Genomic DNA, 20,624 nt, shown 5'->3' with positions numbered 1-20,624 from the left:
TCGAAGATTTTCTGTTGTTATTTGATTTTTTCATTTGAAATTCGAAACATTTCACTTCTTATTTGAGAATTCCAATTGAATTTCGAATTATTTCATTTGTAATTTAATTTTTTGTTTTCATTTTTAATTCAAATTATTTCATTTGTAATTCGAATTTTTCCAATTTGTAATTTGAATTTTTTACACCTTTGTCAGATGTAATTCGAACTATTTTATTTGTAATTCGAGAATTTTATTTGTAATTCGTAACATTTTAATTGTAATTCGAATTATTCCATTTGTAAATCGAATTATTCTATTTGTAATTCGAATTATTCTATTTGTAATTCGAATTATTCTATTTGTAATTCGAATTATTCCATTTGTTATTCGAATTATTCTATTTGGAATTCGAATTACTCCATTTGAAATTCGAATTATTCCGTTTGTAATTCGAATAATTTTATTTGCAATTTAAACTAAAATAGTTCGAATTACAAATGGAATAATTCGAATTTCAAATGGAATAATTCGAATTACAAATTGAATAATTCGAATTTCAAATGGAATAATTCGAATTACAAATGGAATAATTCGATTTTGAGTTTATGAAGGAGTTCTCAAATAACAAATAATTCGAAATTCAATCGGAATTCTCAAATTACTAGTGAAATCTTTCGAATTACAACTAAATTTATTCGAATTACATGTGAAAATGCTGTAGTAGTTGCAGGGAAAAATTTAAGGTCAAAGTTACAATTTTTATTAATTTTCTTGTTGGAGTTGAGCTTAACGACCGAAGGCTTTTTGCAAGTGAAAAAGGAACCCACACAACCACCAAATTATGTGATTAGTTTCGCTGTTAGTTATGCAGCTCATCAGACATATCGGCTGTGGGAGTGGCTTCTCCATTCAATCTGTATGGCTTCCATGACAAACGCTTAGTGCAGCCTTTGAACGCTAACACGTCTTTATAAAAATTTTTATGTTTTCGAGGACGTGGGTTCAAATCCAAGCCGGGCTCTGCTGGCTTTTTATATTTGAAATTTTGTCTGTTAGGGCAATACAGATTGAAAGGACAAATATCCACCTCCGTAAAAACACATTTGCATTTGAAAGAAAAAAGTTCAATGACAGAGAAGCTACTCCCAAAGTCTGAATACGAGATTCTCCCGCAGTCGCCCAATAGCAACCGTACACGCAACACTTAACACCAGTCGTTGCTGTTCCAATCCCTGAAAATGCATCCTTTTACAATTGAATTGTAATGGACTCCGAGGTAAGATCGAGGAAACAGTCGATTTTATAAGTCAGAAGAATATCATGGTCGCGGCGGTGTAGGAATGCAAGCCCAACAACAACTGCAGCCTATAGCATTGTGATGGTACTGAAAACGAACAGAGGAAGGATCACACCAGAAGTGGAGGTTGAGGATTAGCTTTCCTATTGTACCAGCCTGTTCAATACAGACATATCTCTCTTGAGCCTGGTCCTAATGACCCATACATGGAATGTAGTCAGGTGTGGAACAGCCGAGGTAGAATTGCTCATAAATGGCTACAGGGCCCAACATTAGCCAGATTTTAGTAAGTCACAACCGGATAGTATTGTGGGACTTTAATGCTCCACTTGATTTGTGGCATTTTGTCCTTGGAAATGAACATAGGGGTAAAGTCCTGGCTTTCCAGATTCTAACTCTACGTTTTGCAATGTCAATGAGAACACCCCTACCCGAAGAGGGAGAGAGAGCGTCACAGTTCGCAATATATATTCACCGTCAGCTGGTCTGACAAATGACGTCATGTGGCAACCGGTCGTTTCTCTTGGGTCAGACCATAATTATCACCATAATTACCTCCATCAGCAGACCGCCCAATTTCACCACCTCTGAGCGCCGCATCATCAATCGTGGGAAAGCTAATTAAACTAGTTTCAGATATTTCACTAATCACTGCTTAAGAGATCTGTCCAACCCTTCTGATGTTGGGGTAGCAGAGAGGACTTTCAGAGACATCATCAGTGCTGCAGCCGTTCGCCTTATTTCTGCTGGTTGAATACCCGAAGTGAGAACAAATTTTATAGCAGAGGTGGTGCGACTAGTAAATGAGCGTCGTCGAGCCAAGCGCAATGACCTCAGGGTCAAGGAGATGCCACTGGGATTTAAAGCAGGACAAGTGGCTAAATGATCTGAAGAGTAGCGGTTGGTAAAATTGATATTTTCATAATTTGTAGCCGGAATAAGTTAATTGTGGGCAACGGTTAAGTCACCCTCGAACACTGGAAACATCGAATCTCAATGACGTTTGGCGAAGTTACGCTGACTGGTCCGAAGAGGTGAGTAAGTTACGTTAATCGAGAGTTCATTGAGCATTCCGGGAGAAAGGGAATGCAGAGAAGAGTACTACGTCTCATTCTGTCGCATTCTCCTTCTGTCGAGGACGAGTCACAACAATTTTTCTTTTGTCGACCAAGTCTGAAACGTTGGCTAATCAATTATATGTGTGGAAGCCAGTCGTACTTGAAATTCAGGACCAAGAAGTCCAAGAGCCGTGGAGCGAAAAAGGATGTTCCCAAAGTTGAGGTGATATTTTCGAAACTGTTTAACCTTTACTTTGTTACTTCTCTAGACGGGATTGAGAACATAATTTATGCAGATGATTGTACGATCCTGGCGTCAGGTACATTACCTGATAACATTTGTGAAAGACTGAACTGCTTACTGAACTGAACTTTTTCACTCGAGAAATATTCAAATATCAGCCACTAAATCTACGGTCACTCTGTTCACAAGATGGGCTGCAGAAGTGAGCACTAATTCAGTCGATGGTAGCAGAATTCCGACCACTTACAATCCCAAGATATTGGATGTAATGTTCGACAGCATGTTCACGTCGTCTGCGCATGTCACGGCTATCTGCGTCAAGATGAAATGTAGGAACAAGGTCCTCAAGTCTTTATACGGCAGTATTGGACGTGCAGATAAAAAACTTTAATGCAATAGCTCAGTCTGTGGTGAGCTATGAGTCGCCAGTGTGGTCCGGTAATATAAATGCAACGGTCACGTCTTCAGTGAACCGGCTATATGAGAGGACAAAGATTCTTCTGTTACAGTAATGCAATGGCATGCTCTCGTTGCAGTACTTGTTCGGATGTTACTATGAGAGCATGTCAGGAAGTATCTTCATGATCTAGAAAGAGAGAACCAGCGTTACAAAAGAGAACCCCTATATCAGCAAGCCTACCAAGCACTAAACAACTTTCGTGTAAATGCGGTCTTCGGGGATCAGGCCCATCTATCGCAGCTGAGGAACGTCAGCTGCCTCGACTACTTTACGGATGGTGCAGCAGTCTAATTTCGTATAGGGCATGGATTGTTGTCATCGTGCAAAACATATGCGCAGCATGCGGCGCAGGCCCGCACTACACATTTTCAACTGCCCTGCCAAATGTACTCAATTAACTAAACTAAATTTGTGGTTACAACACGCCGAAGAACTGGAGATGAACCCAGAAAGGAGATAGACTAAACAGAGAAAGAAGAAAGTATTAGCCAGTTGTGCAGACAGAGATATACCCTGGGACTCGGACATAAAAAATAAGTAAACACAATACTTCTGACGTCTATAGGGGTTTTTTAGTTGTTTAACTAATTTCTCAGAAAGTATGAACTTGCCTCCGAAAAAATTGTACCGTCGCATGCACAACATGTTGCCAAACAATAAAAAACGATCCCAGACCAGTCCTTATACTGTCCTTTTTCCAAACTTTGTGTGGGACGTACCCGATAGAGTGGTTCGATGTTGTCAATATTCGGACATAAGAAATAATACGATGTAGAACGCAATCAGTCTCTCCCTTCAAAGGTTATCTTAACTAGTACCCAGTTCAGTTGGTTCCGTCAGGCTTTTCTGGAGCTTTTGGGCCATTATCTTAGGAACTATGGACTTGCAACCAACAAATTGTTGCCGTCGTAACAGGGCCCGCAAGAAGAAGTGGTTGCAAAAAAAAAAAAACAAAATTGAAACGATCCGAGACGAATTGTTAAACTTTACTTTTTCCGAATTTTGTGTGGGAGGTACACGATTTAGTCCATATTGAATCCTGATATACGAGGGTCACTAGAAAACTATCAGGCCTAGGCAACGCGCAGTATCGCCGGTCGTAATTTTACATTTTTTTTTTGGAAAGTTTGACAGTTTTTGGCCTAAGCGCACTATGGACAGTTTGACATACGACTATGTGTTGCGTTGTTTATAGTGGCTTGATTGAGACAGCTCCAAAACATGGTTTTTGAAGGCTTTTACAGCATGTTCTGTCGATTGCTGCTATTTTTCCGCTTCATACGCATAGTTCCATGATTCTTCATCTGGATTCATCTTATAAACGTCTTTTGAAGCACCGCAATCGTATTTTTTGATATTTCTTACACCGATCAACAGGGGATCCAGCGAGAAAAACCCCATTTTTGAATTTTCACAGCTACAACATATTCTTTAGCCCCTTTTCGAAAGGAATCGCAGTTTTCAAGCTAAGCCCTTTAGACCTAAGAAAAAAAATCTGAAAGTAAGATCTGAACCTCTATATCTAAAAATGGTAAAACCTAGGAAAATATCAATCAGCCAGTCTTGTACAGAATTTTCACTGCTACAACATTTTCTTTAGTCCCATTTCAATAGGACTTGCGGTTTCCAAGCAAAATCATGAAAACCTAAAAATGTGAACATTCATCGCGATTTATTAAAAACCTAAAGAACCCTTATAATGTCAATTTTTTTGTTTTTTTTTTATTTTATTTTTCTCATCTATGAACATTGTAGTTTCAGAATCCGCAAAAACTTCCCAGGTGTAAGCACCTTCCATTTAAATTTGGTTCAAGAGCACCGTGTGCCTCTATCTCACGGTATATAACATGGCGATCTTGCATTATCCGTTCACACACGGCTTAATTTTTTCTGGCACAACGGCCGTTTTTGGACGACCCTCACGAACTTCCTTTTTTGGCGAGTGTCGGCCACGATTGAATTCATTAAACCAGTTTTTCATAGTGCTATAGGATAGTCCTTTACCGGCATACAAAGATTTAATTTGATCGATGCACTCTTGCCGTGATTATCCACGTCGAAATTTGTGGAAAATTATCGGACGAAAATGTTCACACGTAAATTCCATTTTTTTTGCAAAGCGATTTTTTCAAGTCGCTGTAAACAACCCATCTCATGGTCATATAGCAAACTGTCCTGAGTACGCTTAGGCTAAAAACTGCCAAACTTTCAAAAAAAAAATTTCAAATGATGCCTGGCGACACTGCGTGTTGCCTAGGCCAGATAGTTTTCCACTGATCCTCGTATGCTTGGAAGTAATATTATGCCGAGTTATGACCACTTCGGTTATTCCAAAAGTTATCGTGCGCACCAAATAATGGAAATTTTTGAAGTTTTGTGGTGGAGGTATCGGCTTAGCATGATATATCCTTAAACTAAGTTTGGACAATATATTACGATACCCCACATTCGAACCAAATCGGTTGATCCATTCGAGAGTTATCGTGCGCACCAGCCAAATTGTCGTCCAAACATACTTGGGTTTTAAAACCATGATTTCGATGAGACACAATTTTGGTCGTATCAAAGTGTATATATCCTCTTTAGCCTAAAGGCTGAGGGTATAAAAACGAACATTTTTAAATCACTGTACGGTCTTTTCCCAACTTTCACAAATTTTCCCACACACGGCATCTTCATTAGCAATTTTATTTATTTTATCCACACCGTCATTTCATTCTCTTGATGTTTTTGATAGGTTAGAAAATAAAACAGGTGTATTAAATTTCCTTCCTTGTGCATGCCTTTTCTCGTCGGCGTATGGGCGATATGTTCTGCGAGGTGTGTTTACCAAGAAAGATGGAGACTTTTAGTAGAATTTTACATAAATGCTGCTACATCATTGTCAGTAACACCATCAACACTAAGGATTTTTAAATGAATGTCAATAACAGCAAATACCGCGGCAGTAGTTCTCACCCAGTGAAATGATAACATTAACGCCAACCAACACACACACACACAAACATTCCCCGAAACCCATCTGATTAAAAAAATTGCGACAAGTAATGTTAAATCATTGTCATAAGCATATTATGATGGTTTGGAGGGTGTGCGCGGTGGTTGTGTGTAGGCGTGTGAAAAAGTTAGGGTCTAGCCTACGCGCATAAAATAAAAATGAACGAAACATTCCCAGCTGGCATTCTTGTTTATTTTTATAAAGGATTAATGCCGTTTATTGTTATTATGCCGACGATGTGATTTGCATAAATTTACCTTTTTTTGACGAACCAAACTGTTCGTTTTTTCCTTGCTTGCTATTGTTGTTGTTGTTGACTAAGTCTCCGGAGAGGAACTATCATCAATTGTTTTGTTTTCCAGTTACTTTTTTTGCTCATAAACGACGTTGTTGTTGTTGTACCACAAGGCTCAATGAAATACAGCCACAACGTGAAAGAAACCCCCAGCCACCCAAAGGGATTTTATTTTGCCCCAGAACAACAACAATTTCCATTTCTCTGTTGAAATAAACCCCTCACATGATTGATAGCTATTATGTAGGGATGTAGGTAAATGTGTTGTTTTTTCCTGTATAAGAAGGCATCAAAATGGAAAATATTCCATGCAAATCTAAACAATAACAATTAGCAAAAAATATGTTTTGCTTTTAACACTCCAACACCAAATACCTGAAACAATATCTCAAGGGTCTAAATAAGCGTATCGAAGATTAAGCGTTTTTTGCAATGGAAAATAAATGATGGGAGAAGCAAGTAAAAACCAAGTGTTTCTGTGATAAAAAGCTTTAATTCAATACAATTATTTAGCATAAATTCTCACAAGTAAACAAAGCCTGGTGACTAGGCCGGGGCGATTTGAAAACCTTAATGGGCCCTTCGCGTTTCTGATTCCTGGGGTTGAACTGAGCAAAAAAGTCTACTGGACCATATGTCTACGATGAAAATCGAGCCTCCCGATTTTGACTTTAAGTTTTTTATTGACGTTTTTTGGATGTTTTGGCATATAACAGCCAAACCATTGAGATTATCGATCCAACACAAAGACAAACATTGTAGCCAAGGCAGTAATTGAAAACTCTCTAATACATCGCAAAAGCATTGGAACGCTCCTTCAGGCAGTTTTGGCCCTAAGAATGTCCAAACTTTTCCGAAAATGTCGATAAATGACATTGTGCTACAAAATTTGACCCGAAAAATATTCAAGTGTTCTGATGCAAAATTATATCGTGTTGGGATCCATGGACAACGACAATGCCTTTATTTCGTTTGGGTCACTTCGTTTTATTTTTTATAACGGTAAAAGTAGTGAAAATCTGGGTTTCTTACATTTTCAAATTTAAACGGGCATATCTTATTTTTTCCACAACGGATTTCTTTTAATCCTTCTTCCGTTTAAAGGGGTGAATAATGCCTTTTGAATAAGATATTATTGTTTTAAATCGGTTAACAAATGGCTAAGTTATAGTGGTTTATGTCTGAAAAACCCACAAAAAAACCTATAAAGGAATTTTTCATAATTTTCAAAAATATAATGTTTTTTTGTTTTGTTCAATATTTATTTTGAAAATTATGAGAAATTCCTTTATAGGTTTTTTGTGGGGGTTTTCAGACATAAACCACTATAACTTAGCCATTTGTTAACCGATTTAAGACAGTAATAGCTTATTAAAAAGACATTATTCACCCCTTTAAAAGGAAGAAGGATCAAAGGAAATCCGTTGTGGAAAAAATAAGATATGCCCGTTTAAATTTGAAAATGTAAGAAACCCAGATCTTCACTGCTTTTACTGTTATAAAAAAATAAAACGAAGTGACCTAAACGAAATAAAGGCATTGTCGTTGTCCATGGATCCCAACACGATATAATTTTGCATCAGAACACTTGAATATTTTTCGGGTCAAATTTTGTAGCACAATCTCATTTATCGACATTTTCCGAAAAGTTTGGACATTCTTAAGGCCAAAACTGCCTGAAGGAGCGTTCCAATGCTTTTGCGATGTATTAGAGAGTTTTCAATTACTGTCTTGGCTACAATGTTTGTCTTTGTGTTGGATCGAAAACCCCAATGGTTTGTCTGTTATATGCCAAAATATCCAAAAAAGTCAATAAAAAACTTAAAGTCAAAATCGGGAGGCTCGATTTTCACGGTAGATATATGGTCCAGTGGACTTTTTTGCTCAGTTCAATCCCAGGAATCAGAAACGCGAAGGGCTCATTAAGGTTTTTTTGCTTCCACACAAATCGCCCCACCCTACTGGTGACCCATAAATATGAATCCATTATGCATCTAGTAAGACTGATTAGACTTAAACTATCGTATGATATTGGTTGGAAGCACATGATTCCGTTTGATATCACGGACATAACCAGAAAGGCATTTAGACATTATTACGGGGGTCCAATGAACAAAATTTGATCTTTTGCAAATAAAATATACAAAAATTGTCTAAAAAATTCAATTAAGCAGGGGTATGCGCCGAGGTTTCTCTCTGTATACATTGGTGTTTGATATCAATATACCCTCAGCATGTATGTACACGGTGCGCCTGAACCAAATTAAAATGGAAGTTGCTTACACCTGGGAAGTTTTTGCGGATTCTGAAACTACAATTTTCATAGTTGAAAAAATCAAAAACCAAAAAATCTCCGGAGCGCTTTTAAAATAAATCGTGATCAAACTTCACACTTGCCGTTTCCAAGCAAAATCGTGAAGACCTAAAAATGTGAACTTTGATCGCGATTTATGAAAAAATCCCTCCAGCGATTTTTTCTTGTTTTTGGATTTTTCTCATCTATCCGTAAAAACTTTCCCGGTGTAAGCGGTTTCATTTAAGGTTATCTAAGGCGCACCGTGCATGACATTGTTTTATAATGCGTTCAGAGCATTGTCCCAATTTGAACTTCTATATCTCAAAAGTGGTAAAACCTACGAAAATATCATAAAAGTCAATCTTGCAGAGAATTTTCACCGCTACAACATTCTATCTAATCCCATTACGGCAGTGCTTGTAGTTTCCGAGCAAAATCGTGAATCCCAAATGCCTAAATTATTTAATCTACTCTAAAAATGTATTCAATCAGGTGGTACCTTTAATATGGGTCTATATCAAAGTGTGGACCTATATTGAAAATTTTTGGTGGAAAAGTTGATTAACTGCAGTGAACCTCAAATGTCAATTACAAATTAATTTTATCAAAACATGGACTTATGTTGACGACTTTTGGTGGAGAACTTTCGCGACCGCTGAGAACCTAAAGTGTCAAATTACTGCTAGTTCGGTTAAAATTTGTAGCTAAAATCCTCAAAATACCGAAAATCGGGAGGTACCGTTATATGGGTGCTATACCAAAACATGGACCTATTTTAACGATTTTTGGTGCAGAACTTTCGTGACCGCTGAGAACCTAAAGTGTCAAATTACTGCTAGTTCGGTTAAAATTTGTAGCTAAAATCCTCAAAATACCGAAAATCGGGAGGTATCGTTATATGGGGGCTATACCAAAACATGGACCTATGTTGACGATTTTTAGTGGAGAACTTTCGTGACCGCTGAGAACCTCAAATGTAAAATTACAGCTAGCTCGGTTAAAACTTGTAGCTAAAATCATCAAAATACCGAAAATCGGGAGGTACCGTTATATGGGGGCTATACCAAAACATGAACCTATGTTGACGAATTTTGGAGGAGAAGTTTCGTGACAGCTGAGAACCACAAATATCAAAATACAGCTAGTTCCGTTAAAAACTGTAGCTAAAATTCTCAAAATACCTAAAATCGGGAGGTACCGTTATATGGGGGCTATATCAGAACATGGACATATGCCCATAATTTTTGGAATATAAGTTTTTTGATCATTAGGAACCCTAAATGTCAAATTATAGCTAATTCGGTGTGAAAATGTAACTAAAAACGTCAAAATACTTGAAATCGGGAGGTACCGTTATATGGGGGCTATACCAAAACATAGAACTATGTTGACGATTTTTGGTGGAGGAGTTTCGTGACCACTGGGAACCTCAAATGTCAAATTAAAGCTAGTTCGCTTAAACAAAATACCTAAAATCGGGAGGTACCGTTATATGGGGGCTATATCAGAACATGGACCTATGCCCATAATTTTTTGGAATTTAAGTTTTTTGACCATTAGGAACCCTAAATGTCAAATTATAGCTAATTCGGTTTGAAAATTTAACTAAAAACGTCAAAATACTTGAAATCGGGCGGTACCTTTATATGGGGTTTTACCAAAACCTGGACCGATGTAGCCCATCGTCGAACTTGACCTGCCTGCAAACAAAAGACGCATCCTCCCAAAATTTCAGCGTCCTATCTAAATTTTTGTGGATACCACAGACGGACGGACGGAGAGACGGACGAGAATCCATAGATCGACTCACCCTGATCTATAGATCGACTTACCCTGATATTCTTTACAGGGTCGGAAATGATTATTTCAATGCGTTACAAACGGAAAAACAAACTTAATATACCCTTCATACTGTTGTGGAGGGTATAAAAATCATAAAAATTTCTACTTTGATCATGATTTATTTAAAAAGCGCTCCGGTGATTTTTTGTTTTTTTTTTAATTTTTCTCATCTATGAACATTGTAGTTTCAGAATCCGCAAAAACTTCCAAAGTCTTCGTTGCCCCAATTTGAACTCTTTTATCTCAAAAATGGTAAAACCTACGATGATATCATGAAAGTCAATCGTATAGAGACTTTTCATATCTACATTTCGATATCCATCCCATTTCGATAAGTCTAGCGGTTTCCAAGCAAAAAAAAACTTAAAAACCCCATAAAAATGTGAACTTTGATTGCGATTTGTTTAAAAAACGCTGGGACTTTTTTTTTCACCAATGAACATTGTAGTTTCAGAATCCGCAAAAACTTCCCAGGTGTAAGCACCTATTATTTAAAGTTGGTTCAGTTAAGTATGCTTTAACGTAATCCATTTCAGGCAATTTGGTGAGCACAATAATTCTTGAACGGATCAACCGAAATGTTCCATACTGTGCAGCTCATAATGTTCTGTGCAAACTTAGAACAAGTTCGAAGATCGGTCCACACCTTTGTATATCACCACCAACAATTTTCAAATTTGTTCGCAAAAATAGTGAGCACGATAACTCTCGAAGGGTGAAAGCCAGTTAGAACTGGATATAGTTCGAATATGGACCATTTCAAAAATTTTGGGAAAAATGCAGTTGGAGAACATTTCTCAGATAGATTTAAAAACTCGGGGATACTATTAGGATGGTGCAATTTTTTCGAATGCAATACCTGCTTGGTGTAGATTGTGTTAGTTGAGCGTGCCAGTAATTAAGCCCACTGTTTATGACAACTACCCCAATGATATGGGACCTATTGTTTATCGCCGAGTCCGAACAGTGTGTCTTAAGACACCATTTGTAGAGAAGTTGTACTTGACTGAAATACTCAGGAAATGTCGCCAACATTATTGAGGGGTATTATGCCGCCGTTGATGTTGCCTGGCAGGGGAATCGAACCCACGACCTACAGCATGCAAAGTGGATGGCATACCACCGCACCACGGGCATACCACGGCACCCGCTTTAGAAACTATTATAGGGAATATTTTAAAATTTCCAATCTTACCCTTAACATGCTACCATATTTTCTCATTGTGATTTATGTCTTACCTGAAATTAAAATAGAAATAACACTATTTAGTAATAATTCATAATTCTAATAATTAATATTATATTCAAAATATTTCAGAACACATTTGCTTCCACTATGCGTGAAATTGCTTCAAATTGACAATCGAAAAATTAATTAAAAAACAAGCATTAAGCACTAAACAAACCAACAAAGGCAAACAATACTAATTGACGTGTCTTTTGATTTCTTTGACCACAGTCAAGGAAACACTGAACAAGGACAATAAGAACAGAGGATATCCCATTCAGCATATGTGAAGGTAACCCCAACTTTATTCTTTAACCACTGCTTTTGCCAATAATTTTCTTTTTGTTCATTCATCATTCGTTTCGTAACACATTACAGATGGCAGTCAGTTGTTGCAACAACAGTAGTTGCAGCTGCTGCAGTATCAAATTACTTCAACATTTAAAGAAAGAGAAAAACACAATATAACATTTTTGGGACAGTGAGGAGAATTACAACATATGTATTTGTCCTTGCTAAGAACGCTGGCATTTCTCAAGCTGCAGGTTTTTTTGTTTTCTTGTAGAAGAAAACTTTTTTAATGAATTCAATATCCAACATTGAAGTGTGGAAAGACAATTGACAAAATCAATGCTCAGTAAAAACAACCTTCAATTTTTCCGAGCAAATTTGAAACAAGAATAAAAAACAAATACTTTGTTCTAGAATTGCTTATTGTCATGTATGTATTAGATAGCAACAGAAGATGCAGATGAAAGAAACCAACACCAGAATGACAAAGTCAAGAAAAGTTCATGAGGTTTTAGTTGCAAGAAAAAAACTGAACAGATTTTTGTGGTAAATAAAAGAAAATGAAAAAAACCTCTTATGGAATTTCACGCATATTCTTTTGGGAACAAAAAGAAAGTAAAAATGTCCAGACTTTGACTTCATATCAATGGCTACTGAACCCTTTACATAGACTCTCACAAAAGGACAGATGCCCGGGTTCCTGACTACGTAGGTGATATGCTGTTACTATTTTAAAACGACCTCTTTCGGGTCTTAAACTACACTTTTCTGTAAATATTTGCAATTGTGTGTAGAAGATACCCGAAGGAGCGGACCGATATAGTCCAAATTCAAACCCGATTTATCAAGAAGAAATATTACGATGTGTAAAGTTTATATAAATTCGGTCGAACCATTCGAGGTTATCGGGTTATCGTACGCACCACTTTGGATACAAATGTTCAACTTTTGTGGGGGGATACCCGAAGAAGTGGGCCAATATGACCCATCATTGAACTTACTCTAGATTTTGAGACAATATTAAAAATGGTAGACAGACGGACGAACAGGGCTAAATTGACTTTAAATTGCAGGAAACAGATTTCGAATATCTAAGCAGATGAAAATAACTTTATATAGATAATTTTCTGCGTGCAAGTTTTTTACCCTTGAAATTCAAAAACACTATAAAAAATTTCACCTATGTTCTGTCCAAAATATGGCCCAATATTATCCTCTAACAACATGCAATACCACATTTAAGTAATTTCGGTTCAAAATTTGAAATACCTCGAAATACATAAAATTGGGCGTAAGATTAACACCTGAACAAATAATGGTTTCATTGGTTACAAGAAATGTTTTGTACCTGTTATAATGTTTTGTACCCCTATCGAAGTCTAAATACCAAATTTCAGTCCAAAATCGGAAGTACTGTTCTATGGGAGCTATATTAAGACGTAGACCTATATCGAAAGTTTTTACCCCCTTTTCGGTGCGATCTTAACCTTCAAACCTACAACCTTCAAAATACCGAAAATCGGGAGGTACCGTTTAATGGGGACTATAGAAAAACGTGGGCTTACATTGATAATTTCATCCAAATGCCATCCATTTCGGTTTAATAATGACGCTGAAACCTTCCAAATACCTAAAATCGGGAGGTACCTTTTTATGGGAGCTATATGAAAACGTGGACTTATACTGGTAATTATCTTCTGGAATATGTTATGCCCACCAAATCTCATTTGATAATGATGCTAAAACCTTCAAAATGCCGAAAATCGGAAGGGACCGTTCGACAAATTCTGGTGGTAAGTTTTATACCACCAAGCAAGACTAAACACAAAATTTCAGTCATTTCGGAGCTATTTTGAGACCACAACCTTCAAAATATTGAAAATCGAGTGATGCCGTCCTATGCGGTATATATGAAAACGTGGACGACGGGTGGGAAGTTTAATACCCCCAGCTAAAACTAAATGCCAAATTTCAGCCATTTCGGTTGAATATTGAGGCTACCATCTTCAAAATACCGAATATCGGAGGGTATCGTTCCTGCGGGGGCTACATGAAGACGTTGACCTACAACGACAAATTTCTGGTGGATGGTTGTATACTCTATCGAAGACTAAATACCAAATTACAGTCATTTCGGTGTGATTCTTAAGCAACAACCTTCAAAATATTGAAAAAATCAGGCGGTACAGTTCCATGGGGGCTATACCAAAACGTGGACCGATAAACGTGGATCAATACCAAACATCCTAGGAATAATAGAAACTTCTATATCAAACTATGAAGCTCTGTCTTAAATATTGCAAGATGTTTCGTGATTTCAACAGACAGACGGACATCTTTATTTCAATTTTAAATGTTATGCTGATCAATAAAATACATATCAGGAATATTGCCAATTATTTCATATTCCATTTCAGAAAAAAAGGATAATTTTTTTTCGCGCTACATCAACGATTTTTGATATGTAGGTTAAGAAAAAGATTCCCAGTACGAATCTGGTCGCGAGCCAATTTTTGGTTGATGCGGACAAAAGTTATGGCGCTTTTATTTCGCTTTTTAAGAAAGAAAATATTATAAAAACGCTAATTATTTGAATGAGCACAATTGTTACAAAAAAGTTCTCTCGAAGTGACTTCAGCGAGTAGATTGCATAATACCTGCAAAATATTACACAGAATTCGCGGAATGTACATAAAATTGATAAATTATTGAATATAAGTCAACTTTTTTCAAAATTAAGGCTCATTTAGTGGTCATAAAATTACATAAAAATTTGTTCTAGATCAAAACTTCACGGCGAATCAAATGAGACTACAATCATACAGACTGCTGTTATAGTTTCGATGTTACAGCCAAAATAAGCACATATTTTGGTCAAAAAAATTATTTTTTGTTTGAAAAAATATTTTTTCACATGCATTATGTAGTAGAAAAAATTGTAAAAATCTATAGGAATACTTCCTTCATTTTGCTTAAATCTCCCAATAAAATAGACGGATTTTGCTTTATTGACATTCATATTAAAGCTTTTCAATTAGGGAAGGTAATTGGGTTGATGAGGATGTATCTCAAAGCTTCTGAAATCGAAATAGAGGTCAAATAACCCATTTTAATTTATATGCATTTTAAAATACGTGTAAATCGCGTAATTATCAAAATCATTTTGTCCGCATGTGATTTTCATGTACAGCAAGACCATATCTATTAAGTTGTATATATTTTTCGAAATATAATTTGGACTCTAAGATGTAGCATCGGCTGCATCTTAGCATTAAAAAACCTATAAAATATCGCTAATTTGCGCAAAGTGCATACAATTTTTGTCCGCATCCGATTTCAATGTCAACCATGAAAATCTACATCGATATATATCTATTTGAAGGCGATCAATCAAGAACCGCGGATGTAGCATCACACACTATTTTTTGGGATAAAATGAATGTAGCTTCCCTATCAGTTAAGTTTTCAAATCTCTGTTTCCGCTAAAACGAAGATGCTGCACTAGTTTTTTCATTGCAGTGGAAACGATGCGCAGAAAACGCGATAAAATACGCGATATTTTCAAAAACAATTTTAGGTGATTTTTCTATTTTGGAATTTCTCGTAACTCGCGTTTTAGTAGATAGATTTTCACGAGGAATGATTTATTGGATCCGAAACGTAAAAAACTAAAATGTGCAATGGAGTACGAAGTATTCTAGAGACAATTGCAAATATTAGACCCGAAAAATATGATTTTTAGAAAAATGTTCACACAAAATTTCCGCATTTGGATGCAGATTTCTATGAAGCTGTGCAGACTACATTCACAATATACGTATCAAATAACTCAGAATCGCAAGTATTACAATTCTATATATGATTTTTTGAAAAACCTGTTTGCGGAATGACATTAGAAGAAAATTTCAAAAAACACTGTAAATCTGGCTTCAAAATGTCAGCATCATTTAATGGTAGAACCAGACGAAAGTTTGAAAAGTAATACATTAGTGAGATGATCCTTATTTAGTTTGCTTCTGCTTTTACTTTGACAGGAAACTCGAGAGAAGTGTGGTTTACTCACAAATCGAGATATAACAAAAAAAGACATGGTGGCTTCAACCCATTTTCACCAATTTTTTAACATAATTGTAGCCACAGCTTCCACGCAAATTATCTTTTAAGGCCAATATTTTTTGTCACGACCAAAAACATTTCATTTTATCCAAAAGTATTTAATTTGTATAATATACAATCACGAGTCGCGTTTTCTAAAAGGGTAAACCTTGGCTTCAGCTATGTTAAATTTTCAAAAATATTGGTGATATATGCTTCATAGGATCTCCGACGTATATTTCGATGTGTTAGAAACGGAATGACAAATATAATTATACGCTCCATACTATGGTGGAGGGTATAAAAAGTGTTCCATTTTCAAACAAGTAAAAAAGTATCAGTCGGCTTTGCCGACAGAGATATACCCTCAGCCTATGTAAATTGAAACTTTCATCTTCGGACAGATCGAATGTATTTAGGGTCTTTCCAGAATTTTGTGGCTCTTTTTGGACATTTGAACTGTGGATTAGGAATAAATTTCAAAAGTGTTGCGGAGGAGATACTTAAAGGAATGGACCAACATAGTCCATTATGGAAGTGGATCATAATTTTTTTTGATAGATATAGCGCCTTCTCGTCATTTCAGTAGAAACACAAAGGTCGAACTTCTAAGGCGGAGTACCCTATGGAGAGGACCTATATGGGGGGTTTTCCACCTTTCGGGCTGTTTTCTCAAGAAGTATGAACTTGCCCCTGAAAAAACTTTTACCGTCGTAATGGAGACACCGAATGCAAGTTGCGTCAACAATAATCAAAGTGATTCGAGAGCAAGCCTTAAAGTGAACTTATCCGAAATTTTGTGTGAGATGTAATCGAAGCAGTGGACAAATATAGTCCATATTCGAATCTGATCTATATCTGGTAGATACATATATTAGGATGTGAAAAGAATAGACCAAATCGGTCACTCCCTTCAAGTGTTATCGTTCGCACAATTTTTCCGTACATTTTTTAACTTTTGTGGGCGAGGTACCTGAAGGAGTGGACCACTATGGCTTATCTTCGAACTTAAACTAAGTTTGGGCAAAATATTACGAAGGCCATATTGAAACCACATCTAAGTGTTGCAGAAATTTCACGATATGCAAAGTATGGACCAAATCGGTTAGTCCCTTCATAAGTTATCGTGCTCATAAATTTTCCGAACATTTTCGAACTTTTGTGGGGGAGGCACCGGAAGGAGTGGACTGAAACGGCTTTTCTTTGAATTAAAGTAAGTTTGAACACAATATTACGAAGGCCATATTTTGGACCGAATCGGCAGATCGTTCTAGAGTTATCTTGCGCCCCAGCCACTACACACGGTATCTTAGGTGAGTTTTGTACCTTTCAGGCTATTTTCTCAGGAAGTATGGACTTGCCCCTGATGAAACTTGTACCGTCGTAGGGTGGACAGTAAATACAAATTGTTACAACAAAAATCAAAGTGATTCGAGAGGAGGTCCTAAATTGAACTTTTCCGAAATTTTGTGTGGGAGGTACCCGAAGGAGTGGACCGATTGAGTCCATATTAGGGTTGTACAATCTAGTTCATTTGAAAGATCTAGTTCAATAGCTCAGCTCTTTTAACTGAACTAGTTCAGTAATCTAGTTCATAGTTCACTATCCAGTTCAATCATTCGGATCAGAATCGTTCACGAGCTCTTAATCGTTCTCTTGATGAAAACACATACATACATACATACATCAAATAGAAACAAACATTAGAATAGTATAATTAAACTACAAAAATATTACATTTATATATTTTTATTCCATTCATAAAGAAAGATTGAGTTTAGAAAAAAACATCCTTCGAAAAAAATGTAATTACAATTTCATTTAAGTGGCTGGCAAAAATCTTACGTTGTGTGTTTGTAGAAATTATCACTGTATGTATGTTTCTTTTTATTTTTTCCTTTTTTCTATCCAAACAAGGCACATTGAATAGGTAATGGATTCGATATATTGGGATTCGATGTGTTTAAAATGCTCTTAAAATTTATTTTTATTACAATGGGGGATGACACTTCACATTGATGCAAAACATAAACAAAACTTATTACATTACGAAGGCGTCACTTAGCACAGAGGACGGCGTCACTTTATGTCAATGACATGCTGAACTAGATTGTGAATCGTTCGTTGATCGCTCTTTGTGGATCTTTCGGTCGGCGCTCAGTGAGCTATTGAACTATAATGAACTACATCGACTGATCTAGTTCATACGCTCTTTTTAATGAATCATTCAATTGAACTAGTTCGTTCATGAACTATACAACTCTAGTCCATATTAGAATCTCATCTAAGTCCGGTAGAAATTTCACGATGTGCAAAGTATGGACGGTTACTCCCTTCAAGAGTTATCGTGCGCACAAATTTTCCGAGCATTTTCGAACTTTTGTGTGGGAGGTACCGGAATCTTTGAACTTAAACTAAGTTTAGACAAAATATTACGAAAGCCAAACTTTGGACAGAATCGGTTTAGTGCGCTCCAGTCAGCCATACAGACAAACGGACGGGCGGACATGGCTAAATCAATCAAAACCATTATTTCGGTGAGGTATATTTTGCCCATATGAAAGTGTTTGGTAACATGGAGCGCCTTCGCCACGTTTTTGTTCAAAATGTCCTTATACCGACAACGTTAAAGTTTTTTCAAATATTAATTTTGGAATAAATATTAGCATATCTTGAGGTTATAATTTTGTTTTTTAAAATATTATTTTTGAGAATTTACAACATGTCCCCAGCAGCTTCGCCATCGATATTGAACATTCTCGAACGGACTCTTAAACTGTAATTTACCATACTTCTTCCTTTTTCTCTGAATATAAGACCGCGTGGACGGTGTTTTCTAAAAGAGAACTACACACAACAACATCATGACTAACTCCAAGGGTTATCGTCGGGGCAACAGAGACATGTTCTCTCGTCCCTTCCGCAAGCATGGTGTCATCCCATTGTCCACCTATATGCGTGTCTTCAAAATCGGCGATATTGTTGACATCAAGGGTCATGGCGCCGTCCAAAGGGTATGCCCTACAAGGCCTATCACGGTAAGACTGGCCGTATCTACAATGTCACCCCCCATGCCGTCGGTCTTATTGTAAACAAGCGTGTCCGCGGAAAGATCCTACCCAAGCGCACCAATGTCCGCATTGAACATGTCCACCACTCCAAGTGCCGTGAAGATTTCTTGCGTCGTGTCAAGGAAAACGAACGTTTGTTGAAGTAAGCCAAGGCCAAGGGTACCTGGGTTAGCTTGAAACGTCAACCTGAACAACCCAAGAAGGCTCACTTCGTTAAACAAATTGAGGAACCCATCCTTTTGGCTCCTATTCCTTATGAATTCATTGCTTAAGTTATGTTTGACATATCTTGAGAATGCAATAAAGAGGGAAGTTTGTTTAGTTTTTTTTACACCTGCTGCTGTAGTAGATGATCGTCAGAGATGCTTTTCTATGAAAATTATCTTGTAAAATTATTACCAAAATAAACAAGAAAAAACGTGAAAATGGAACACAATTCTACACCACAAAAAATATCAACATTATGCAAAAAAGGAACATGTTTTTTATTTATTGAATATAATTGTTTTTGATATCACAAAAAATGCCTAGCATAATTATTTTTCCCAATACCCTGAAAACACAAAACCGCGTGCGTCCGCTATCATACCTATGACACAACTGCCAACTTTTGGGAGATGATAGATCTTCATTAAACTCACAATTTTGCCTTTAACGGTTTTTTTCTAGCACTTGTATTTTGCGAGAAAATCTGCGCTGGCGTAGCCCCCCCCCATTGGGAAGGCGCCCCGTGTTACCATATATACCCTCGTTAGCATAAATGCTGAGGGTATAAAAATCAAGTTGCCGTGGAGTCCTCTATATCGTGACTGCTTGGGACGAATACGTTATGAAACTAAAACTATTTTCCATGATATTAATATTTTCATTTAAAAAAATTCCTTGTAGAGAGTTATAGAGAAATTCGTTTGACTTTTTGTTTTTTAAAATGAACATCGAATACTGCAAAATGTTCACACCCCCATTATTATAAGTCTTCTTTTGTTATAGTTTGGATTTACCGAACAGATTTATAGCGTTCCGGTTAACTTAAAATTAAAAGTGATCATTAAATTTTATGGAGGAACTTCTTGGCATTAACTTTTAACTTTAAAATTATATAGTAAAAGAACACATAAAATAATGACCCTTAGTGTTGTAGACTATGATTCTGCCAATCAGTGAATGCGCATTCATGACTTGTATGTAGAATTTAAGGGTTCGCTATTAATCTATCGAATTCTACTGTCCTATTTATTCTGCAACCAGTCTCATGATACTTTTAAGTAAAGAATAGGGATTTACTTGAAATCCTAATACAATAAAATATATAAATCCTTATAATGATCCTTTCCCTATAAGTAAAAGTTTTCCATAGTTTTTTAGTCATTCCTAAATCAATTTCCCCTACTTAGATTTATGGACCAAGAAATAAAGTTATTTATGACCAACCCTAAAAATCCACTTTGTAACTAAAGTGTTGCACTA

The 20,624-nt window shown here is 36.6% G+C and overlaps 2 protein-coding genes and 1 pseudogene across 5 annotated transcripts in view; 1 reads left to right on the top strand and 2 right to left on the bottom strand.

Moving 5' to 3' along the window:
• LOC141387296 (matrix metalloproteinase-2-like) overlaps positions 1–20,624 on the bottom strand; it is an 872,424-nt gene that overhangs the window by 318,695 nt on the left and 533,105 nt on the right. Inside the window, exon 4 of one of the 3 annotated variants that reach the window (XM_073956780.1) lies at positions 10,614–11,711. The exons of the other annotated variants lie outside the window; for them this stretch is intronic. Coding sequence (XP_073812881.1) covers positions 11,708–11,711 — 4 coding nt within the window. The 3' untranslated portion in view covers positions 10,614–11,707. Of the gene's footprint in view, positions 1–10,613; positions 11,712–20,624 lie in introns of those variants that run through there. 3 annotated transcript variants of the gene reach the window in all.
• The window catches only part of LOC141387295 (matrix metalloproteinase-2-like), a 615,190-nt gene that overhangs the window by 394,980 nt on the left and 199,586 nt on the right, over positions 1–20,624 (bottom strand). The window lies entirely within an intron of this gene.
• On the top strand, positions 18,891–19,583 carry LOC141387298 (large ribosomal subunit protein eL21-like; annotated as a pseudogene).

Source organism: Musca autumnalis, unplaced genomic scaffold (genome assembly GCF_047663935.1).
Source record: "Musca autumnalis isolate F117 unplaced genomic scaffold, ASM4766393v1 scaffold_5, whole genome shotgun sequence".
Lineage (NCBI taxonomy): Eukaryota > Metazoa > Arthropoda > Insecta > Diptera > Muscidae > Musca > Musca autumnalis.
The sequence above is the reverse complement of the archived record's forward strand: the minus strand, read 5'-3'. Positions and strand labels throughout refer to the sequence as shown.